Below are 25,616 nucleotides of genomic sequence, written 5' to 3'. Positions count from 1 at the left end.
TTATTTTAAATTTTATTTATATCTATATGTGCTTGCATACATATTTAAAGGACATTTTAAATAACTGTTCATTTTCCTAATTAAAATGTAATAGTGTCTGCTTTCCATGGTATATAGGATTTCTTTAAGCCATCCATTAGAGCTGTAATACCTTCATTATAGCTTTTATATTACCCACATACTATCCCCTGGGGAATTAAATAATTTATTCATTTCTCCAAAAATAAGCATTTGTCAAAGACAGACATGTGGCTGCAAAAGCATCAACACAAAAGTGACTCATTGCATGCAATGAAGCCACCATAAGGGTTTCAGTAGATTTGTCAGCAGGGACTGGAGGGTGGCGCTTTTCCAGGTTCTTAAAGGAAACTTAAAGGAAAAGTCTGCCAGGAAAAAAACAAAAACAAAAACACTACAAGTATCACAGCTGCTCAAAAGAAATAAAAAATAGGTATAGATACTTTCAAAACCAACACAGAGCTTATCACTGGGCCTATCTTCAAAAAGACAGTGAGAATTTTTCAGTTTAAATAAAAAGCTCAGAAACAATATGAAATTATAAAGCTCAGTGGTAAATAAGAATAAGAACGAAAATAGGGTATTGTAATAGGGGAACTATGGACTGTTGTCTTTTACTTCTAGTATAAAATACAAAGCACAAAAATACAGCTTGGGAGACAGCTCAGTTGGTAAAGCACTTGCCTTGAAAGTATGAGAACCCTGAATTGAATCCCTAGAATCCATGTAAAAACATTCCAGGCACAATGGTAATATGTGGGAAATGGAGACAGGAAGGTGTTTGAGGCTCACTGGCAGTTTCAGATGGTGAGACCTATGTCTGTAAGTAGGCAGAGAGGTTGACAGGTGGAGATGACAGCTCAGCGATGGTCTTGAAGAATGGGTACAGTCTCCTGTTAGATCTCTCCCTCATTGGAAGCCTCTTTAAGCAGATGGAGTACACTGGACACCTCTTCCCACTGGAGGTCCATCAGAAGGGTAAATTGCAACAGCAAGAGGCATATGCACTTATAAACTCTCCCCTGTGAAATTCCTTTAAAATACAATTGCAAGCTCTAAATTTAAAGCTGCTAAGGAAGGTCTCACAGAAGACACACAATGCCCTCAGCAAGATTTATGAATAATATGATTTTTCTAAAGCCCATGACCAGGTCTGACCTACTTGATTTTTCTGTGATTAGCAAGCCAAGGATTTTTCTTTTCATAGCATAGAAAAGCTATCTTTGCTGCTAGTCTATCTCTAATTGTTATTAATGTTCTGTAGAGTTTGGAAGTTCACCATGGGCTACCTCAAAAAACCAATAAATAAGGAAAATAAGGTAAACTTTGGGATTACCCATAAGGAAATGGAGTAGAGAAGCATAGTGACTTGGAGAAACTGCCACCTCCCAAGAAAGGACCTATGGTTGAAACTGGAGGTTGCTAACTGCTGCTAACAGAAAAGCAAGTCTGAGTAACCAGAAAGGTGGCCCCAGAGCCATCACAGGAGCTGGGATGTGTGCTCGCTTGCTGCAAGACCAAGGATTATCCCTTTAAGAGAAACTCCTCCCTATTCCAATAACACTGCCCCCTACCCCAACCCCCACCCCAGCTTACCATCAGGTACACAGCATTTTCTCTTTCAGACTCCCCAGGAGACTCAGGGCTTAAACACTCAGAAGAAAGGAAGACAAGGAAAAGGTAGAAAAAGAAAGCTATTGCAAAGGGTTGGGGACAAGGGGGGTGGGTCCCACAGGTGAATGGAAATGGGTGGGTCTGCATTCACTATGGCTAGAATGAACTTGGCATGTCATTCAGGAAGTTGTCTGATTTTTATTTTTTCCTAGGTATCCTAGAACATGATTCTCACCATCTAAGTATTTTGTTTGCAGAGCTATGAAATTTTACCTAAAAAGAAAAATAGAGAAATAGGGGTAGAAGCTAAGGATAGGAAAAGACTAGGAAGCATAATTTTCTTGGAAGAGAATGGAGTTGAGAATGGATAATTATGGGAAAATGTTATTTTAAGGTACTGACTTGATTTTTGTTAAGGAAGGAAAAGGACTATCTGACATATTGAGATATAGATGTTCCCTGACTTGTTTCAAGTTAAATAGACATAGGCATACTTGTGTGTTTGTTGTATGTATATGTGTGTATGCATGTATGTATTGCAAGTATATATGTGTATGAGTATATGTTTGTATGTGTGTGTTTCATATATGAAGATTCGAGTACCCATGAATCAATGATGTAGTTAGGCCTGTGATAGTTGTATCTTTATTGAATATGCACTGGAATCTCCTCCCCTTGATACTACTTCTTAAGAGATATGGCAAAACAAGTATTTCCAATGAATTGGTAATATAAATTACAAGTAATCTAGAGATGAATTGAAGGGTGCAGGAGGACTCCATAGATTAGACTGAAGTCCCAAGCCATTTATACAAGGAACCTGAGCATCTGCAGATGGTCATGAAGCCAACCCTCTCATGCAGAGAGGCCATCATACACCTAAACATAGATCTTGTTTTAGTGTATTCACATATAAACATTTGTGTGGAGTTGTGTGTGTCTGTGACATAGCTGTGAATGTGTGGTGTGGGTGAATGTTTGTGTAGCTCAGTTGTGAATCTCCGAAATTGGGGAGCTGACTGAAACAAAATGCTTAATATATTTTTGCCTTCATGAATGGACATGTCACCCTGCTGCGCACACACACACACAAAATAAGTAAACTTTTAAAAAGTGTGGTTACCAAAGGTAGTGTTAACAATCCAGATCACTTATCTCAAAGTTCCCAGTGACTTTGTTCTGTTTTTTTTTTTTTTTTTTTTTTGCCAAGGATCAGAGTTCTGGAGTACTTTGGGAATATTTTCATGCTTGCTGAGGCAAAATTTCTCACTAAACCAAAAGTAAACACCAAAACAGGGCCTCAGAAATGCCAGTGGAAATGATCTCTGCAACTGTTCACAGGCACCCATGAAGAAGAGAGTGGCCATCCTTGGAGCTGGCATCAGTGGCCTGGCCTCCATCAGGAGCTGTCTGGAGGAGGGGCTGGAGCCCACCTGCTTTGAGAGGAGCAATGATGTTGGGGGTCTGTGGAAATTCTCAGTGAGTGGGGACCTGTGAAACAGGCGGGGAATTGAGGGAGGAGGCTTCAGGACTAGCTAGGTGCCAGTTGTGATTCCTAGTGGGTTTGTATCCCACAAAATGCAACAGTGGAAGCTGATCAGAAATAAACCCCTTGCAACATAGCAGAAAGCCAGTTGTCTTAGAAAGTTTGTTAATGTGTAGAATTCACATCTGGTAGATCACAAGTAAGAGTCTCTTGAAGACTAAACATCCATAGTCAAATACTAGGTGATTTTATATAATACAGATACATGACTTCTTTGTTTAAAAGCCACCAGGTAGGTCTGGAGATAGCTCCGTGATAAAGTACTTAGCCTCCACAGCATGAGGGTCTGAGTTTGGATCCCCAGAAAACACATCAATGTCAGGTGCAGGGGTGCACACCTATGGTCCTACGTAGTAAGGCAAAGCCATGCTGATACCTATGGAGACTGGACAGCCAGTCTAGCCAAATCTGTGAGCTTATGTTCAGTAGGACACCATACCTCAAAAAAGAAGGTAGAACATAATTGAAGAAGATTTCCTTTGTCAACTTCTAGCCCCAGCATGCTCTTCAACATGTGTACATTTGTCACACAAAAATACATACATACATACATACATACATACTTACAAACATACATACATACAAGTGTATGAGGTTATTTCTAGGCTCTGAAATATGTGTCTGCTTTTATGCCACTACTTTACCGTATTGGTTTCTGTAGCTTTGTAGTATATTTTGGAGTCTGGTAATGTGATTACTCCCAGGTTTGGTTTTTTGTTTGCTTCTTTAGTACTGCTTTGGTTTGGTTTGGATCAAGTCTACTGTGTCTATTTAGAGTCTTCGGTGTTTCCAGAGGAATTTCAGGACATTTTTCACTAGTTTTGTGAAAAATGGCATTGGTATGTTGATAGATTGAATAATAATCTGCATTGAATCCGTAAATAACTAGGGTAGTATAAACATAGCATCATCAGTTCTTCCCATCTGTGAACATCAGAGTTATCTCCACTTGGTAAGGTCTTCCTTAATTTCGTTCATCAGGGTTTTACAATTTGGTTGAAAAGTCTTTCACTTCTTGCTTAAACTTACTCCTTTGTAGTTTTTCTTTTTCTGTTCTTTTTTTGGGGGGTTGATATTTTGTTTTTGTTATAATTGTTCTGTGTGTGTGTGTGTTTGTTTGTTTGTTTGTTTGTTTGAAACAGGGTCTCCCTACACAGCCCTGGCCCTGGCTATGTAGATCAGGCTGGTCTCAAACTCACAGAACTCTGCCTGCCTCTGCCTCCCAAATGCTGAAATTTGAAATGTATATCACTAGGACCAACCAGCTCCTTTGTAATTTCATACCAATTGTGAATGAGATTCCTTTTATGATTTTCTTTAATCTTACTAGGAAAAAAATAACTTCTTTGATAAATGGTACTGGAAAGACAGGATATTAACAAATAGAAGATTAAAACTTGACTCCTATATTTTGCAAACACATAAAAATAAAGCAAAAATAGATTAAAGACCTGACTGTAAAAGTATTAGAAGAAAGCAGGGGAAGCACTTTAAGACATTAATACAGGCAAAAAAAAAAAAATGATATGAATGCAAACAGCAGCACAAGACACAGTAGGTGAATGGATGAAGTGTGACACATTATCTGAATAGAATAGTGCTTGACCTTAAAAAAAAGAATAATATCCCATTATTTTCAGTGAAACAGATGAAAACAGAAGTCATTGTGTTAAAAAAAAAAATGTCCTTGGGTAACTGAATGTGTAGAAGTGATTGCCAAATCCTGGGAAAGGTGAGAGATGGGAAAGACACTGGGAGTTTAAATAGCAGGCACCCAAACACAAGTAGGTTGAAGTAATATGCTCTATATTATAGTTTATGGCAACCAATTATGTAGTTTTGAATAACTAAAAGAGAGTCATCCAAGCACTCCAAACACAACATAATGACAAGATATAGAAAACCCATTCCTTAATCTGATCAATAGGTATTGTACCTATGCATTGAAACATCATATTGGGTCTCAAAACAGGCACAATTATTCTGTATTAGTCAGCATATTTTTAATGTTTTAAAAGATATGATTTCTAAATGCTCTGGTTTAATCATTATGCAATGCCTACATGTATATGATTTCTATGATAGTCCATAGGTAGTGAAATTAAAGCAGCTATGTTGGGGGCCTGGGAGGGCACCATGCTCTATGGAGATACACACCCCTGACAAATTGCCTTTTTGCAGGACAATGCCACCCATTTACAAGGACTATATACAATTAAAATGGTTACTTTTAGAACACAAAACACTTTTGATGTATTAACATATACAAAAATTTATTCCATCTACTTTAAGCTGATAACAAACAACACACAAAAAATCACTCCATTCGTGTTTCCTCCAACACATATTGCATTACTGATACAAAATACTTTTTCTATGTTGTGTATGCATTAACAAGTCTTGGCAGCTGTTTTGTTTGTTTGTTTTACTTTATTTTGTTTTTGAAATTATAATATAATTATATAACTTCCCCCTCCCTTTTTACAATTCCCCCCTCCCTTTATTCCATCCAAGCCCTCTCATTGTCCCCTCTTTGCTTTCTTTTTTCCCATTAATTGCTGTGATATCCATTGCTTAATATAACCTACTTAGTCTGTGTAATGTTACATGCTTGTAAAAAAGTTTATTTTAAAACACTTCTTTTGTATTTATGTAAGCTTGCCATTTACTAATGATGAAAGCAAAAATTCATACTAAATAATAGCAACAATAATTTCAAAATGAGAAGCTGGGAATGTGGGTCACTTGGTGGCATTTACAAATTAATACAATACAGAGTGCATTCAGAAGCCTTAGGATGAATTCCTAGCACCACAAAACCAGGCATAGTGGCTCATACCACAAAACTGAACATAGTGACTCACACCACAAAACTGGCTCACACCTCTAGTCTCAGCACTCAGGAGGTGGAAGCAAGAGGATGTGGGATTTCAAAACCATTCTCAGATACACATCAAGTTTCAGGTCAGCCTAAAATACATGGGGTCAAGAAAAGGGGAGGAGAGGACAGGTGAGAGGAGAAACAGGAGAGAAGAGGAAAGGAGAGAATAGGGCAGGGGAGGGGAGCGGGTAAAAAAGCAATTTAGAAGATTCTAGTGTGGAATTTGTTCTTACAAAACCCAAAACTAATGACACAGCTGCAAAGGGCAGTGCTTTTGAAGTACTTTTGATGCTTTGTCACTGTCAGCAGATATGTATGTATGCACTCATTAACTCACTCCCCTACAGATTATAGGACAAACGTTTGAGGCCAAGACAAAGTTAAAATCTGGATATGGAGAAATTTTCCTGGTTTACCTGGGCTGTCTAGAAATGCTGTAACATAAACCATCCCATTCAGGAAACAAAGGGAGAAAACAGAGATTGAAGAAGAAAACATGCTGCATTTTTATTATTATCTTGAAAATGAATATAGGAGAGACAAGTCAATAAAGGCAGATGCACTTGACACTGAAAGCTGAGAGATGCTGATGCTCACTGAAAGAGGCAGAGAGTAGGTTTTCTCAGCCTTGTGGGTGATGCTCCCTGCTAACAGCTCATTGAGGGTTCCATTGCTGGAAAGACAAGTTCATATTATTTTAGATGATCTCATTGTGGCACAGGAGCCATAAGAAATTAATGTAATTGGCTACCCAAACTTTCTAACTCTTCAGATAACATGAGACAGATTAAGGTCACAAACAAGGTGAGGAACAGGTGTCACTCAACTCATGAGGAGTCCACAGCCATGGACTGGTGCTCACTTGAGGAAATAGTAATAAAATTACATTAATTTTGTATTTTTTGTTGCCTTTAGCTTCAAAAGTCAGCATTTTACACTCTCTCAACATTTGTTCACCTTTCATAGGACTCTAAACACTACTCAAGTGTGAGAAAATGTAGGTGCAGAGACATTGAAAGTCTGTAACTATTTCGTGTGACACACTCTGTGTCCATTGGGTTCTTATTCAAAGCCAGAGTGATGTATTTCCCCCTCGTTGCTTATCCAAAGAGTTAGTGAGCTACTCTGACCAGGCCACAGTTTTAGCTAAAATTTCTGTTTCCTTGAAGGCCTCCCCCAACAATTAATCAGTAAATTGTATCAATTTACAAGAAGTTTAATATGGCCTCTTTTTCTACACACAACTATTTTATGATTTGAAAATTTCATGCATATATTCAGTATATCTTGATCATATGCATCCTGTATCCACCCCCAATTCCTCACTCCAATTCCCCTTTCCCTTCCCTAGACATATTGCCCTCTCTCGTGGATGTGGATCATCCACTGGGGCTTGGATAATCCACCAGTAGCAAAATCCCACAAGAAAAGTAATTCTAGCCTGCATGGGTCTGCACTACGCCCTATGCATATATGTTATGGTTCTTAGCTTGATATTTCTGTGGAGCTCCTAATAGTAGGAATGGGGGTATCTCCTGCCCTTTCATCTCCTCTTGGAACCTTTTTTCTCTTACTGGGTTGCTTCGCCCAGCCTCAATTTAATGATTTGTGTCTAGACTTATTATATCTTATTAGCCATGTTCAACTGATATCCCTGGAAGGCCCAATCTTTTCTAAAGGAAACAGAGTAGGAGTGAATCTGAGAGAAAGGGACAGTGGAGAGGGGGAGTACTACAAGGAGTAGACAGAGGGGAAACTGAGGTCTGGATGTATTGAAAACAAAAAAGAAAGGGAAGGAAGGAAGGAAGGAAAGAAGGAAAGATGGAAGGAAGGAAGGAAGGAAGGAAGGAAGGAAGGAAGGAAGGAAGGAATTCTTTCTCCCTCCAGCAGTCATTAGCTGTCAATAGTTCCTCACCTTGGAGTGGAAACCACAGAAGCCCCATCCCTAATCCATGTTTGAATTTTAACTAGCTTGATTTTATGTACATCCCGTGCAGGCAACCACACCTGCTGTGATGAGTTCATGTGTGCAAGAGCCATTTTGTGTACAGAGGACATGTCTTCACAACATCCTTCTCCATCCTCTGGCTCTTATGTTCTTTCTACTCTTTCTTCTACAATGTTTTCCAAGCCCTGGAGATAGGAGCGTGGGTGTCCCACCCACAGCTGGATTTTTCTACTTGTGCCTCCATGTTGGTGCTCAAAATACTTCAAATTCAGTATTTTCAGGTTGAGAGTCTCTTTGTGAATTAATTGATTCCTTATTTTTCTTCTTTCCTTGCAATATCATTTCTATCAAGCTTTCTAAACTCACTAGAAGCTACAAATCTCTTCACCTCCCCAAAAATCTCATACAGACTATTCAAGTGCATGAGTCACATGAAAAACAGAGACTCAGGTCCCATTTCAAGGTCACATTCCTTTTTGAAACAAACACAACAGTCAATATGTCCCTTGACAGTAAATAAATTTCAGTCATGCTAGTGATAGTGATTGCCATGATGTAATATTCCAGTGTTTACTAAAATGTCCTAATCTGGGCACCCATCAGCTTTGAGTTACATGACAACTAATGAGAACTTTCTAGTAGTCTACATGTTTCTCTACAAGCTCACAGCCATCCATAGAGATCTTGAATCTTTCATCACAAAACTGAAGGTCAAATCCAGACAGCTTACTGATTTATTGTTTAAGGAGCTACTGAGAAAGACAAATATTTCATCTAGATCTACAGAGCATGCACAACATACCTTGGTGGTTTCAGAGACCCAAGTAAATTTTCAGCTCATATATATATATATATGTGTGTGTGTGTGTGTGTGTGTGTGTATGTGTATGTGTGTATATATATATATGTATATATATATATATAAAATTTTTCATATTTTACATATCGATCCCAGTTCCCTCTCCCTCCCTCCCAAGTTTATCGTGGTATTTACAGTGTTTTTTTTTTTTTTTTTTCTTTTAAAGTAATGCCTTGGTCTGAAGGTATGGCTCAGTCAGTAAAGTGCTTGCTTTCAGAGTATGAGCATCTGAGTTCAAGCCTCAGAAGCTGTGTTTGTAATCCCAACACTTGGAGGAGGCAGGGTTCCTGGAGCCTTCTTACTAGCCAGCCTAGCCTTATCAGTGAGTGGATGGCTCTTAAGGAACACACACCTGAAGTTGACCTACACACACACACACACACACACACACACACACACACACACACACACAGGCACACACAATGGGGAACAAATGGAAACACAGGTGCACCCTACCCATAAACAAGCACATGTGTTTTGTATTTAGTGTCCTTAAAATTCACCTCACATGCCGTGCCTGCACATCTGGGGACCGAGAATCTGAGCAGGGTATCAGGATTAACAACACGGAACTCTTGCTTGATGTTAAGAAGGCTCTTTTCCCTCTATTTTACTCCAGGGGCTGGCTTTTATACCCTGGCACCAGATGAAAGAGGAGGAAGCGAAGAGGGGCAGTTAGTCATTGTAGGTTCCAAGGACCAGTTAGGGCATTTACAGGGGCCCGATCCAAGGTTTCGGAAAACAAAGGAACATCTTTGCCTTAGAAAACATGTTTTTGTTTTCCTGCAGTTACAGCTGCCTGCTCTGAGGGCAGCAGGGGGGGGGGGAGGAGTAAATTCTTAGCCAAGTTCTTAATTCCTACAATCACATATATATTGAGACACCAGTTACAAAGAACATATCGTAAAATATGATTGTGGATAAAAACTACTTTGTTGGTTATTACTCTCTACCAGTTTTATTCTATACTGTTACTGGAAAGACATTTGAAGCTCCAGACCAACTGAAAAAAAATCTCTGGGAGTTGAGATTTTGCTTGTTGGTTTGGTTGGTTATGGTTGGTTGGTTGGTTGGTTGGTTGGTTGGTTGGTTGGTTGGTTTAGGGGTGTTTGGTTGGTGGTGGTGGTGGTGTGAGGGTATGAGTGTGTGTGTGTGTGTGTGTGTGTGTGTGTGTGTGTATGTATGTATGTATGTATGTATACCAGTGTATGGCTATAGATGAGAACCAGACCACAACATCCTGATCTGCTCTTTGCTAAGCCTTTTTTCTTTAATGCTCCCTTCTTCTTTCATCATCACTTAGTACCTCCTCTACAATTCTTAGCACAGTCCTGTAACTGCCCCATTAATATGGAAAATCCTGCTACAGAGAGGGAGGAAGGACTGTAGGAACCAAAAGGATCAAAGACAGCATGAGAAAACTCACAGAAACAACTAACCTGGCTCATAGGAGCTCAGAGAATCTGTAAGGGAGCTATCTAAGCCCTTTAAATTATGTGACTGTTGACTACCTTGGTTTACTTGTGGGACTCCTAACAATGTAAACAGGAGTTATCCCTAATGTTTTGGCTAACTTTGGGGAACCTATCCTCATAGTGGATTACCTTTCCCAGCTTTAGTAAAAGGGGAGGTACTTAGTCTTACTAAAACTCGATCTGCCATGCTTTGCTGACACCCATGGGAAGCCTGCTCCTTTCTGAACAGAAACAGAAGAGGAGCAGATTGAGTGGGAATGAGGGGGTATGGGTGGAGGACTGTGGCCAGGATGTAAAAAATTAATTAAATTAAAAATATTGCCAATTCAAACATTTCTGTATTTCTAAAAGTTAAAACTGTTACATACATAAATGTTCAGTGGACAGGCAATTCCCATGAATTCAATGTGCATGGTTTAAAATAAGCAGTAGAAATTTTACATTTAATTTTGAAAGATTATGATCTAAAATACTCATGTTTACAAATCTCATAGACAGTGACACCTACCCCTGTTTTTAGAAGTCAAACTGACTACTAGATGCTCATGCTCATGAGTTGGCGACACAATGAAATCCTGTGGAGCTGAACTATGAACATCCATAACCATGTGCTATAGAAATAAGAGTTCTAATTGCATACTTCTAAAAGAAAACAAAGAAGTTATTTACCTTAGAAAAGAAAATACATTATTTATGTGCTACTCATTCATTATCACCTTGGTAAACATCAATTGTTTAGGGGAAGTTAATATTTGTCATCTTATCAGATTCACTGGTGAGTAAAGGCCAACTCAACTTACTATAATGACTTGGAACTGTACATGGACAGGAACTGTATATTCATTTACCAATTTTCTTCTATCTGAAAATTTTATTCCCAGGACCATATAGAAGAGGGCAGGGCTAGTATTTACCGCTCAGTCTTCACCAACTCTTCCAAAGAAATGATGTGTTTTCCAGACTTCCCCTTTCCTGATGATTTTCCCAACTTTATGCATAACAGCAAGCTCCAAGAATACATCACTTCATTTGCCAAAGAAAAAAACCTTGTAAAATACATACGATTTGAGGTAAGATGCTGTCAGCAAAGCAGTGTCAGTCATAGCAATGAGAACTCCATGGCTGTTGCTCAATTCCCAAACCCCACCCCCAACCCAGGATCTCTTTCTTTTCTTTTTTAATGAGCCCAAAATTTTATTTATTCATTTCTTGCACTTGAAGTACTCTTCGATAATATCCTTGGCCTGAGATTCTTTGCCATAGTCCTTAACCACTACACAACTGCAGCCAATCACTTTCTGTGGCTTCCCCTCTCGATCTCTTTTACAGAGGCCTACCCAGTCCCCTAGTATCTTGTCATCAACCTTAATTAGGTTGATCTGGTGTTCATCACAAACTTGACATACATGGGCTAATCACAATTGGATCAAGCACACAGAGATGGGCTTGGCGCTGGTCTAAGGCTTTGGCAGCTTCGCATATGGCACGTGCTAGCCCATCGTGGATGAGAGCGGTCTTCAGTACCTCTTGAAGTGCAGTATTGATGTCCATTACACCTCCAGCAGCCATGCCTTCCTCAGCCATGGCAATGGTTTACGGGTGAGGCCGAGTCCTGTACACACCGGAGCCTCTGCCTCCGCTCAACCCGGCAGCGGCAAGGGGAAAAGCCAGGATCTCTTTCTTTAACCAATATTTTTAACAGTTTGGTTTCCCTAATTGTAGATTTGTGAGCACTATTTTCCTCATGAATCTGTCAGAAATATGCAAAACATTATTATATACACTTCTTACATCAAAATGGCAACAACTGAAAATCAGTGACAAAAAAATAAATAAATGCAAGATATCAATAGGTTTTAAACTCCCTTTTCAAATAAGCCATGTGACAAAAAGAAATAAATGGAAAAACAAAAACAATTTAGAACTGGGTATTAGTTAGACCTTTTGTGCAAGGCATATAATGCCATACTTTGTATGCAATAAACAATTAATTTTTTTTTTTAGAAACAAGGCAAAGAAGAACACACACACAATATTGACACATACATATACAATCTAATGTTTCCACTTCTTCTAAGGGACTTTTGAATTCCTTAGGATGTACCTTACTAATTAAATGATTTTATTAAGACCAATATACTATTAGCATATTAAAGAAGGCTTTCTCTCTGCATTCCTTAGACATTTGTAACCAGTATAAATAAATGTCCCGATTTCTCAGTTACTGGCAAATGGGAAGTTACCACTGAAAAGAATGGTAAAAAAGAAACAGCTGTCTTTGATGCTGTAATGATTTGTTCTGGGCATCATGTATATCCCCATCTACCCAAAGACTCCTTTCCAGGTAAGGCTGAAGTGGAGGAAGTTGTCTACATATCTGTCAAGAAAAAAACATATTAGTGATGTCTATTTTAGTGTGCTTTCTAACATAAGTAATGGGACATTGCACAAGAAAGAGATTTGGCTCATAACTACAGGCACTGGCAAGTGTAAGCAGCATGGTGCTAGCAACAAGCCCCACCCCCTGCAGCTAAGGATTAGGAAGTGAGAAGTGCAGCTAGGGAGATTAAACGGCCAGGCTTGCTCTTGTTAGAACAAAAAGTTACTACTGTCATGTAGCTAAACTTGTTCCACCATCCTTTCCAAGGGTGAAGTCCTCAATGACCAGCTTACTTCCCAGTTGTCACTACTACACTGGGGACCAAGCTGGCAGCACATGTTTGGGGATACACTTAAGTCATCCCCAAACTGCAGCAATGTTCTTTTTAACTAAACTACAAACAGGACTATTAAAATGTATTTCTGTTGCATGTAATATATTAGGATTATTAAATTTTCTTACTATGTGACCACTAAAGTTGTTTTATTTTAATAGGAATCAAATTGGTTCATACGTTTCTCCCTTTTCACTCAGGACTGGACCGTTTTAAAGGCAAATGCTTCCACAGCAGGGACTATAAAGAGCCAGAGATGTGGAAGGGAAAACGAATCCTGGTGATTGGCTTGGGGAACTCAGGCTGTGACATTGCTGCAGAACTCAGCCACATAGCTCAACAGGTACCATATCCCACGCACACCACAGACAATCTTTGTCATTATCCTTGGAAAACTGCCATGGAATGGGATGGCATGAGAAAACCAAGTGATATTTCATATACCTCAGCTTCCTAGGAAACATGTGGGATTTGAAACAGCTATATAAGTGTCACTAGTGATGTTTCCCACCCAAGAAGCTTCTTGAGACATTTGGTACCTCCTGTGGATTTGATCAATCCCTCTATAATTAGAGTCGACTCAAAGCTATGACTGAAACTTTTAGATAAGTTGTTCAATACTTCTGGATTTCTGGTCTCCTCATCAATAAAACATATAAAAACTGAACCAGTGTAGAAATGAGATTGTTACAGAGTTAAAACCTGATTCAGTTAATGTTGACAGAGAGCTGCATATTCACTCATCCATGCATGCATTCATTCTGTAGTTATTTCTTGTTCCAGGCACTGGCATAAGTATTGGAAAAAGAATGTCGAATAAAACAAACATAACCGTCACTCTTGAACTCCACTATAATAATTAAGTAAATGTGTACATTATCATTGTGGAAAATGCTAGCAAAGAAAGCAAAGCACATTGTTTGATGAATAAGGGTGACCTACTTCACACATGGAGGGAAAGACCCCTGGAGATGACAACATGCAAGCAGAGAACCAGAAGTTGAGAAAGGCATTGCATCAGAAAATGTCTCCAGGCAGAAGGCCTTGAAATAAGAAACTTGGTATCTCAAAAACTGATGAAAGGCCTCTTGGCTGCATCTCAGTGGGTTTGGAAAAGAAGGATGCAAATGAAAATTGAAAGAAAGATAGACAGAGAATGATGAAGAGCCTTTTAAAATGTGACTTTTAACAGATGTCATCTTCTCACTTGGTAGTTTTTTTCCAGAAGCTCAAAGGCAGGAATCTTATTTCCTGATGTTTTGCCTGATGTCATATACCCCCAATATAGGTCTCTGATAGGGCCCCTGCACATCCCCAGCATATTTCTAGTTTTACTTCATGATAGTACAGTCAAGATATATGAAGATCATGTCAGGACAAATGGCATTAAAAAAAATCTATTCCTATTCCTATGCCTCTGTACCACACACTGGGGGCATGGAAAGACACTGGGGACATGGAAAGAAATTAACCACTTGACCTTCCTTCTCAAAAGTTCATAAAAATCTAGCCCCCACCCCACACACAGTCTTAATAGCTAATCAGAATGCATGACAACAGTATAAGAGTTAGGGCTGGAATGAAGGGTAAAAAGATGATTCTGTCACTAAATGTCTAAAAGACTGTAGAATCTGAGGCACCACAGAGGAGATGGTACTGAACTGTATTAGAAACTAACAGAAGAGGAAGGACAGGGCACTTCCTAATCACATGATATATGAAGTACTATGAGCCATATGGCACAGGTTGTTGTGCTGAATTGACCCTCATGCAACTCTGAAGTGTTAGATGCTATTTCTTTCTGGTTTAGAAGAAGTGAAACAAGACTAATGAAGCTAAAGTAGTCTTCCCTGTGTCACACCATTTAGAGGTCGAAGGGCCACGATTTATGCCTGTGGTGTCCTGATCACAAATTGCTTGCCTTATTTTATGCCAGTGTCTATTTTGGGGACAAGGGTTGCTTCTTTGTAGATGTCAGTAGTTGTTTAAGCACTGAGAGAAATATGACTGGAATTCACATTGATGGTCTCCTGTGCCAAGGAAGACATGATTGAAATAAGTTGGTTCCTGTCAGCAGTGACAGGATAGCAGAATTTTAGAAGTAGAAAAGAGCTGAGGAAGCTTGACCGAAAGTGCTCTTGGAGTCAGTGTCTCCCAGGAAGGACAGCTAGCTTCATTTCGCCTTATGCTCAAGCTTTGATGGGTCTGTGAACCAAACTGAAATAAGGGTCGGAGCCAACATGGGCCAATCAGTGAATTCTGAAAACCCAGAGAGGAAATAAGACCTGAGTGAAACCCATTTCTTTAGTCAACACAACTCTTTAGGAGGACTGACAGCTGAGGGATTCCTACTTCCTCCTGGCAAAAGAAAACAACAACAAAACAAGCAAACAAAAACCCAAGAAAAAGAGTGACATGCCCATCTCTATAGGGAGATGTAGAAGGAATCTTACAATATGTACTACACTTATGACATTTAGCATTTGTGTTTTGAAGGTCGTCATCAGCTCCAGAAGTGGATCTTGGGTGATGAGCCGGGTCTGGAATGATGGCTACCCCTGGGACATGATGGTGATCACTCGATTTCAAACTTTCCTCAAGAACAACTTACCCACAGCCATCTCTGATTGGTGGTACATGAGGCAGATGAATGCAAGATTCAAGCACGAAAACTATGGCTTGATCCCTTTAAATGGGTAATGTGGACTAAAGCATGATGTGCCAGCCAACATTTATTTCAGTGTCAACAGCCCTTGATGTGTGTTGTAACCTCAAAACAATCAAAAAGTATTCATGAAGTAATCATATCTCAGGTATCAAAGGATAAAGGACTGCAAATATTGGGTACTATTTCCACACATCCTTCTTACCAGATTTGTACTTCTAGAAAGTTAGGTAATGCCGAAGCAATTAGTTCCCATAGTAACAGGAATAAAAATGTTTTAAGCACTTCGTGTATTACCAGAGTCTCACCTATTCTCTTTGGGGCTCTGGCATATATTAAGACACGTACCCTCACAACTATGAAGAGGGCTCTGTTTGTTCTGCTTCTCAGAGAACAAAACTGAAATACAATAGAATTAATGTTATCAAACTCCCATATCCAGGAAGTAGAAGCAACCTTCAGTATAAACCCACACTTATTGATTCCAGGGCCTTTATTCTTTATCCACTTACTCTGTGACCTCACACTTAATGACAAAGTGGAGGCTAACAAAATAACTTTCCTCTGTTATACTCTTTTCTCAACCCCTTCAAAGAATGATGTCACTGAACCAGTTCTACATGAGTCTAGCATTCCCATTTCCTCCTTAATTTTTTTCTACAACTCCCTCAAGCCCACTACATAAGAAATAACTTCAATTTTCAATACAAATCTCAAACGTCTTACAAATTCATTAATTCAACAAATAGAAATGAAGTTTTTACTGTGTTGGGTCTCAAGTTAAGTGTTTGTGGATACATCAGGATACATTAGGCAGATTCCTGTCCTAATAGCATACGCCTTTAGTAGCCATAAACATGCTTGGTAGAAAGCTGTATGACTAAGTGTTTTATGGAGAATACAGTGTGTGGGGGGGGGGTGGAAAATGCCTTAAAGATAGTTTTCAATGGGGCTCTTGAATTAGATTCAAACTCTAAGTTAAATTTTATGACTTTTCTTGAAGGGTGAATGTAGATGCAGAAGGCATGAAGACTGAGGGCTGAGTTCTGCAACCAGGTGGGGAAGAAACAGCAACAAGGAACTCTGAGAGACAGTAGTCATGTTAGGAAAGGAAATAAGGAAATATGATGATCTTTGAAGACTGTTTCAGGAGGGATGACACAATCAACTAAGTCAAGAGTTACTAATAAGTTCAGGAAAATAATTGAGCATGGGCCACTAGGTCCATCAGATTTATTCTGACAGCCTTGGCAAATGTTGTCTCAATGAGGCTGAGGTGCTTAGTGGCTGATGGCAATGAGTTTAATGCAAGTGGCAGATAAGAAGTGCAGTTGAGTCTAGCACTTTCCTAGCCAGTTTCTTCTCCTGTCTTGGCCATACATAACAAAGCCTTTCCGTTCCGTGCCATTCAAGTTCATTGTCAACTTCAGAATAATATGTATGCACAGAGATTTTACTCATCAAAACTAAGGGTCTCTTTTTTAGCTCCCCAGGGACCAGTGCTTCAAACTGCCCTTCCTTCTCTTTACCTTATCTAAGTTCCCAGGAGCACCTCCTTTGACCTGAGCATTTCACCACATTATGAAAACCCAGGTGTAGCCTTCTCATGTTTTCCTTTTACCCTAAGTCTCTCTTACCGTGGCCAGTTTGAAAAATGGAAATAGAAGTTAAGACTGTTAGTGCTTCATCTGTGCTACGGACTACAGAATTCCTCGTGTTACACAGATCTCTCTGTGACATCTGATTGATGCCGTTGTCATTCCAGAAGAGAAGAGTGAGCCATGGGGAATTTAAGAGGACTGAACCTTCTTAATGTCACGGAAAATAGGAAGCCGTGGAAGGCTTCAGATACCAGGGACCTTACTTTAGAACTTTTCTTCACCTAGGCTTTGCTAGTACTCCTCTCACCTCCTACATGGCCTCATACCACTTTTATTCTCCTCGTGCATTAGTGACATTCTACAGCTTAGGGAAAACTCTTTGATGGTTTTCTCCCTTCCTCACAGAGACTAGCAGGACATGTTATTTTTCCAATGACCAGTCTCTTCCATCCATACAGAACCCTCAGGAAAGAGCCCGTGTTCAATGACGAGCTCCCAGCCCGCATCCTGTGTGGTACTGTGTCCATCAAGCCTAATGTGAAGGAGTTCACAGAGACATCTGCTGTATTTGAAGATGGGACTGTGTTTGAGGCCATTGACTGTGTCATCTTCGCAACAGGCTACAGTTATGCCTACCCCTTCCTGGATGACTCCATCATCAAAAGCAGAAATAATGAAGTCACCTTGTACAAAGGCATCTTCCCTCCTCAACTGGAGAAACCAACCATGGCAGTGATTGGCCTTGTCCAGTCCCTAGGTGCTGCCATCCCCACAACTGACCTTCAGGCACGCTGGGCTGCACAAGTAATAAAGGGTAAGTTGGCCAAAAATCCTTCAATGGATGCTAATGAGAGTATATTATAAAATCCAAGCAATAAGCATAATTAAAAGAATCTGTAACTCTATTTCCACTGATGGTGTACTCTATAAACAATTTGAAATACATGTTGCTAGGTTATCATATGCAATAGTATGATGTTATTAGGAGATTTTTGTTACTTATGATTCTTGGCAGCTGACAATTACTTGAGATCATTCAGTAGACAAGAACTCCAAGAGTTCTTGGTCCTAATGTTATTAAATTGGATTACTTGACAGGGTTATAGGGAAAGTTAGTTCCAGGCTAATCTCCAGCCAGCCTCAGATATCTACAGCCAGGGAGAGCACACACACTGGAAAGGCAGCAGGTCTTCTGACTGTTTTCCTCTCTGCAGTGTGTTAATTAAGGACAAGCAGTGGTTGATTAGAGGCAGGAAGTACAAGATGTGAGGGAGGTTTAATCTCTAAGATACAAAAGTACATATTACTCATATTTTCAAAAGGAAAAGGAAACAATAGACTTGATTAGGGTAAGGCAAGGAAGGCAGCCAGCATCCTCTGGTAGCAGAGCTGAGATCAGAGTCACAGTAATGTGAAGGGGTATAGCTGTGGGTAGCCACAGATCATAAGAATAAGTAGAGCTATTATTAAAACAAAATAGATGTCTAAATATATTGAGCAAAGCGTAGTTGAACCTTAAGTTATAAAACTTCTCCATGACTAAGTTTAGCAAAGTGGGCCACAGCTACTTCTTCTAGTACTGCCTTGACTTGTCAAAGCTTAGAGAGGGTCTACATGCCACTGTACACCCTGTGCCACCAGGCTGCCACCCATATCAGTGTGTTCCTACTCGGCAGTGACCTCTCTGAATCTCCTTCACCTCTACCTTCTCAGGAAGAGACTGGAGGTGACCTCAGGGGACACAGTGGCTCCAGCAAAGTAGCAGCAGCCACTCAGCCCTCAGATTCCACCTCAAGAGGACTGAACTTACAGGAAGGCCACTAGCTCTCTGTGAGGACAAGAGTTGTAACTTTGGCTCTTTGGAAAGAAAATAAGGGGAAAAGTAAAACAAAAGGGAGAATTGGGGAGATGGCTCAGGTGACATGGGTGCTTGATGCCAGGATTGAAAAACCTGGGCTCCATTCTGGGACCCACATGGTAGATGGATAAAGCTGACATCCACAAGTTGTCCTCTGACTACCACCACACACCCATACACCCACACCCACACCCACACACACACCAGGGTACAGGGGCATGTATACATACACAGACAGAAAATAAATAAATAAATTGCAACAATAATCTTGAAAGAGGAAAGCAAAATGGACAATTGACAGGAAATTGATGAAAAAGGCAAATGTAGTGAGGTAGTCCTTCTGTAGCACTGACCACGCCCATTGGGGGTGGAGCGATGGGCGGAGGTGACCTGAGGAAGGAGGTCCGAGTCACGCCAGGAAGGGGTTTTGCCCCCAGGCGGCAGGCAAATGCTTAGATTTACAAGAAATGGGCTATTGAGCAAACAACTTAGTTTGGGAGAATTAGAGCAACAGATAAGGGCTGGGGATTGAGTTCAGGGATGAGCACAAAGCCCTAGTTTGGTTCCCAGCATCTAGAAAAGAAAAATCAGAACCGCAGGGCAGAGAGGCCAACTACAAACAACCTGATGGTGGAAGTGAGCAGACTTCTGAACACATGTCCAACCTCCCTGTCTCTGCACCTGTACCTGGACAAGACAGAGTCCAAGAACTATAATGAGGCCATATTGACAAAAACTTTCTGATGGCACTGTAAGGATTGCAAAAATGGAAAGTTAACAAATCACTGCAAAGGGTGAGCAATCATTTTTTGAGATAATTTCTAATCTCATTTAAAAGTGATTCCAAAATTGCCAAAGAAATTATCCTAAAATGTATTGGTCTATGTGTCAGAGACACATAATTACTTATATGAGCCTAAAATCCTGAGGTGGCTTCAGATTGCATCTTGTCACCTGGCACTCCCCATATCCTGGGTGAACATGGCTAGTCCATACCTCAACCATATTTAACAACTCTTGTTTCTACACCAAAAGGTCAGGATGTTATTAAGTTCTCTACTTGATCTGCTGAAATCTCCTTCTCTAGCAAAGAAAGGCTGAATTCCCTAGGGAGAATTTTTTTTCTTTGAGTCTTGGGGGGAAAAAAATCAGACCAGAGAGACGGCTCTACCTGTAAGTACTTATCGTGAAAGCATGGCAACCTGAGTTCAGAACCCCAACACCTATGTAAAAATTTCAGGTATGCATGCCTATAACCCTGTACTGGGGACAGTGGACAGATACAGGAGGGGTCCTGTGACTTGTTAGCCAGCTTGTGTAGCCAATTGGTGAGATCCATGTCCAAAGGCAGACCATATCTCAAAAAGTAAGGTAGAGAGCTGAAAAGAAGGGCACTTGAGGTTGGCCTTACTGATCATGCTGTCTTTGTCTTTCTCTATCTCTGTATGTCTCTCTTCTCTCTGTGTCTCTGGCTCTATCTCTATATCTTACACACAACACACACATACACACATGTGCAAAAAGGCACACACACATACTCCATACACACACACAAAGCCCTGAGAAATAATTGCAATTTACCTGCACTAGACTATAATTTGTAGGAAATATCTTTTAAAATATGAAAGTTTAGAATATAACCTTCAATAAATAATAAACAACTGGTATCTTTAAGAACCAAGATACAATGATACTTATATAATAGATTTTTGTTATTGTGACAAGTGTTCAAAAAAGAGTAGGAATCATTAATCAGTCTGAAAACAATTGCCAATTAATTATTCATTTGCTCAAGATTTTGTTTTGCTAGACAGTAAAAAGTCAAAATAAAAGCAGAGTCAGGAAAATGCCTCAGTGGTAAAAGTGCTTCCATCAAAAGCCTGATGAGTTGGATTTGATTCCTAGAACTTAGAAGAGGAAGTGGCTCCTGCAAATTGTTCTGTTATCTCCACACCTGTGCCATGGCATGAATACATAGGCAAATACACACAAATAATTAACACTTTTAAAACGGAAAATGTGTGCTTCATAATTCACTCAAAGTGAAAAGCACTGGGGTACTCCTGTGCAGGATTCATCTACCGACATTTTGCCCTTCCTTCTTTTTCAGGAACTTGCATTTTGCCTTCTGTAAAAGACATGATGGATGATATTGATGAGAAAATGGGGAAAAAACTCAAATGGTAAGAGTTTTATGTTGTAGATTACATTGTAGATCTATTATAATATAGATCTAGGATTTGCATAGAAAATATCAGGATTTTTCTGTGTTTGAAATTGATTTTGTCTTGAATGATTCTCTATGAAGTTAGCAGGGTAAAAACTATGAACCATGTTCTTCCATCCAAGAATCATTCCTGGAGAACTTCTCATCTGCCATTGCATTTGGGTCCTACTAAGGGCAAGGTACAGAATGACAGTAAGACTAAGGATACTCAATGTGTTGTTCCCTTTATCCCTGTCTTCTGAGTGCATCCTAGAAAGTACACATACATGCAGAAGTGATGAACTCAAAGTAACTGGTGAAACATGTCAAAGCAGGACTCTGTTCTTTAGCCCAGAAATCTTCCACAAGGTAGATGATACTTCAAGTAGATGTTTTAAATGAAAATGACTCAACAACATGAGAATTAACCTAAAAAACTGGGCTCCATCCCTGGTCTGTCACTAATTAGCTCAGGGGCTGTGAATGAATAACTTCACTTGAGCAAGAGACAATGACCCATTTGCTGAAAGGGACACAAATGTTCCAATGCTCTGTAGTGTTAGGGGATTTATTTCCAAACGAAATATAAAATATTTCCCTATATAACACAAAAGAATAAGGACTGTCCCTGATAGGAAGATGTAAGTTGATTTCTTCTTCTTGCTTCTGCAAAGCCTGGGTATCACATGAGTCTCTCCTTTCTATCTTTAGGTTTGGCAACAGTGAGACTATCCAGACAGATTATGTTGTTTACATGGATGAACTGGCCTCCTTTATTGGAGCAAAGCCCAATATCCTACATCTGTTTCTCAAGGATCCCAGATTGGCCTTGGAAGTGTTCTTTGGCCCCTGCAGCCCCTACCAGTTCCGCTTGGAAGGCCCAGGGAAATGGTCAGGAGCCAGGAATGCCATCCTAACCCAATGGGACCGGTCACTGAAGCCTCTGAAGACACGCGTCGTTGGCATTCAGAAGTCTTGCTTATACTTCCGTTTGCTCAAGCTCCTTAGTCTTCCTATTCTGCTCATTGCTCTCTTTCTTTGTGTTGATCTGATCGCGATTCCCTCTATAATTTCTGGTAGTCACTGACAATAACCATGCAGAAACTTTGCTATTGAAAAACTAAGATTTCATGCCTCTCCCTTTCCTGTTCAAGATCAATTGGTAGGATAGGGAGGCATATTAATTAGTAAGAAGGACAGTGTTTGCTCTGGCCTTATAAACAAGTCCAGTTCAGAATCATGTCTTCAGGGGCATAAGTCTATTCTCTTTAAGTTCCACTACACTTCATAATGAGAACTGTCTTTGTTAAACTTGAATCATTTTCTGAAACAGTTGGAAGCGGTTCCTTTTCCCTTTTAAAGAAAGCTTGAAAGATGTACTTCAAATACAAACAGTGAATAAAATCCATCATGCAGAATATGATCTTCTCAGGATGACTCTCTAATTATTTGTGAGGCTGGGGGAGAACTCAGCTATTACATTCCAGTTTTATTTTATTCCTAATGTTCCAGACAATATCTCTTGCTCCCTAGCTAAAAACACAGTATAGAAATCTGACCCACATTAGAGGTTAGCTCAAATTAGCTCATTTCACTAATAGGGAAATTAGTAAAACAAGGAAAAAAACTCTCCAATATAGAACAAATAAATAATCACAACAATAAGCAATATATGCCTTTGAGTTGCGACAAAAGGTGTTTTTAAACACGGGATTTCTTAGTGCTGTGACTTGAATATGGTAAGTATTCCCTTGGGGGCCCCCAAGGTGTAGTGCTGAGAGGTGATGGAAACTTCCAGAGGTGGAGTCCAGCAGGAGATCCTTGAGTCATTCCGGGGAGCAGGCCCTTGATGTCTTTATAAGCCATTGATTTCTTCTCTCTGATCTTGGCTTGGTATGCAGTTACATTAGCTAGTCCTCTCGTGTGCTCCCACTGTTCTGTTTACCACAGTGTGACACAAACAGGCACTCAGCCTACACCAGTGTCTCAACTGTGACCTGCCTCAGTCCTTTCATCACAGCAACAAAAATCTGAGACAACTTTTATTTGGGAATAATGAAGCGAAGATCAGGAAATGACTGTCATTCGAAGGGCATCTCATACACACAGATTCCCAAGGGAAAGCCTTCAAAACTCAGAAAGATGAGGAATTCAACAGAATGCTCCAAAAATCACTGACAAATAACAGAAGAAATAAAAATGTATCTTGAAAGAAACAAAACAAAAAATATGCAAATACAGCAATAACAGTCTTATGATAAATCTATGATCAGAGGAAAGATATGATTAAAAAATTTAAAGCTAAGAATGGTGACTCGTGCCTATAAATCTAGCCGGGGCGGGGTGGGGGGGCGAGGGGGACTGAGTCAGGAGAATTGCACATTTGACCCTGACTCAGAAACAACAAGAATCAATGTCACACCTAATGGAGCTAGGAAAAAGATTAAACTTAAGATGGTCAGAGCAGAAATGAGTGAGACTCAACCAGAAAAATCAACAAAGACTTGGGTTTTTGTTTTGTTTTTAAGATAAATTAGGTTAGGTCTAGCTATTCAGCTAGACAAACCAGGATGAAAGAGATAGTAAGGAAATAATATATTAAAATAAGATCAGAACCAAAAGAAAATATTAAAGGTAATGGCATGTGTTGAAGAGATTGCTACAAATAATTACATATCAGCACATGGGATAATCTGGAAGAAATGGATAAATACCACAGAAACATACTTCCTTCCATGACTAAATTGTGAAGAAATTGACAAAAAAGACAAAACAAAACAAAACAAAACAACAACCAAAACCCACAAATAACAAGTATGGAACTTAAGCCAGTGATGAAAGAAAGTCCAGGACCAAATGGCCTGCCTCACTGCTGAATTCATTTGAGATATCAATGCCAATTTTTCTCTGACTGTTTTAGAAACATCAAAAGAAATGTTTCCAAACTCACTCATTTTACAGGGATAGAGGTACACTAGTAATAAAGCCAAACAAGCCGTTGCCAAAAAAAAAAAAAAAAAAAAAAAAAAAAAAAAGGCCAATATCATTGATCAACACAGATGCAAAATTCTTCAACAAAATATTAAGTATTAGCAAAGTGAATTCAAGAACACATTAGGCATCTAGGGATAGTGGTGCATTCCTGCATACCTTTCATCTCAACACTTTGGAGGTGGGAACTAGATTACTGTGACTTCAAGGCCACCCTAGATTACATTAGCAAGACCCTGGTTTTGTTCTTGTCGTTGTTGTTTAAAGAATAGAATCATGGTGCAAAAGACATGTCTCAGCAGTTAAAAGCAATAACTGCTCTTGCAGAGGACCTGGGTTCAATTTCCAGAAACTACATGGTAGCTCACAACAGCCTGTCACTCCAGTTCCAAGGAATCTAATGCCTTCTTCTGGCCTCCACATATATGTGGTACATATACATACACACAGGCAAAACACTCATGATAGATAGATAGATAGATAGATAGATAGATAGATAGATAGATAGATGGTAAATATATAGGTGTTTTGAAAAGAGTAGAATTTATGGACCAGTGAGATGGCTCAATGGGTAATGATGCTTGCCACCAAGGCTTTTGGCCAGAGTTTGTGCCTTATAATGTGCCCTATAATATAACTCCTCCAAGCCATCCCCTGACCTATGCATGCGTTCCACAGCACAGGTGTACATGTATACACACAAAACAGATGCAAAACTAAAAACTTTAACTAAAAATATGTTTTACCCCTATGATGTAGGGAATGTTCAACATATGTAAATCAGAAACTAAGATACATCACATTGATGGATGGGAGTACAAAAATCATGCAGTCATGTCAGATATAAAAATACATTTAACAAGTTCAACTTTTTTCTCAATAAAACCTCAGTATGTTAGGTAGGGGAGGAAACACCTCAACACAACAAAGACCACAGATGACAAGCCACAACTAACATGCTCAATGGTGAGACACAAGTCTTTCATCACAGGTCAGGGGCAAAGATGTCTACCCTCAGTTCTTTTCAGCATACCAGTAGATGTCATCGCTAGAACCACTAGACAAGGAAGTGGAAAAGAATGCTAACACAATAGGAAGACAAGCAATTGTCTCTATTTGTGGAGCACAGGATTTGAGGACACATAGAAAACCCTGAAGGCTCCACCAAAACCCAGCAAGAAGTGATAAAAACAGTAAAGTTTAAGAATACAAAATAACATGGAAAAAAAAATCAGTAATA

General features: G+C 39.6%; 1 protein-coding gene and 1 pseudogene across 1 annotated transcript; one reads left to right on the top strand and one right to left on the bottom strand.

Annotated features, from left to right (window-relative positions):
• Positions 1-1,613: 1,613 nt before the first annotated feature.
• Positions 1,614-22,808, top strand: LOC127223495 (dimethylaniline monooxygenase [N-oxide-forming] 3). The gene is made up of 9 exons (XM_051186119.1): positions 1,614-1,698; positions 2,974-3,111; positions 11,223-11,411; positions 12,523-12,685; positions 13,256-13,398; positions 15,552-15,751; positions 17,780-18,135; positions 21,290-21,362; positions 22,097-22,808. Exons 2-9 carry the CDS (start codon positions 2,980-2,982, stop codon positions 22,470-22,472), a joined length of 1,632 nt encoding a protein of 543 aa, XP_051042076.1. The 5' UTR covers positions 1,614-1,698; positions 2,974-2,979; the 3' UTR covers positions 22,473-22,808.
• LOC127223496 (40S ribosomal protein S12-like) lies at positions 11,544-11,925 on the bottom strand (annotated as a pseudogene).
• Positions 22,809-25,616: the final 2,808 nt, after the last annotated feature.

The sequence above is a fragment of the Phodopus roborovskii genome, unplaced genomic scaffold, assembly GCF_943737965.1.
Source record: "Phodopus roborovskii unplaced genomic scaffold, PHOROB, whole genome shotgun sequence".
NCBI lineage: Eukaryota > Metazoa > Chordata > Mammalia > Rodentia > Cricetidae > Phodopus > Phodopus roborovskii.
Note: the sequence above shows the minus strand (reverse complement) of the source record. Positions and strands in the feature narration are given on the sequence as shown.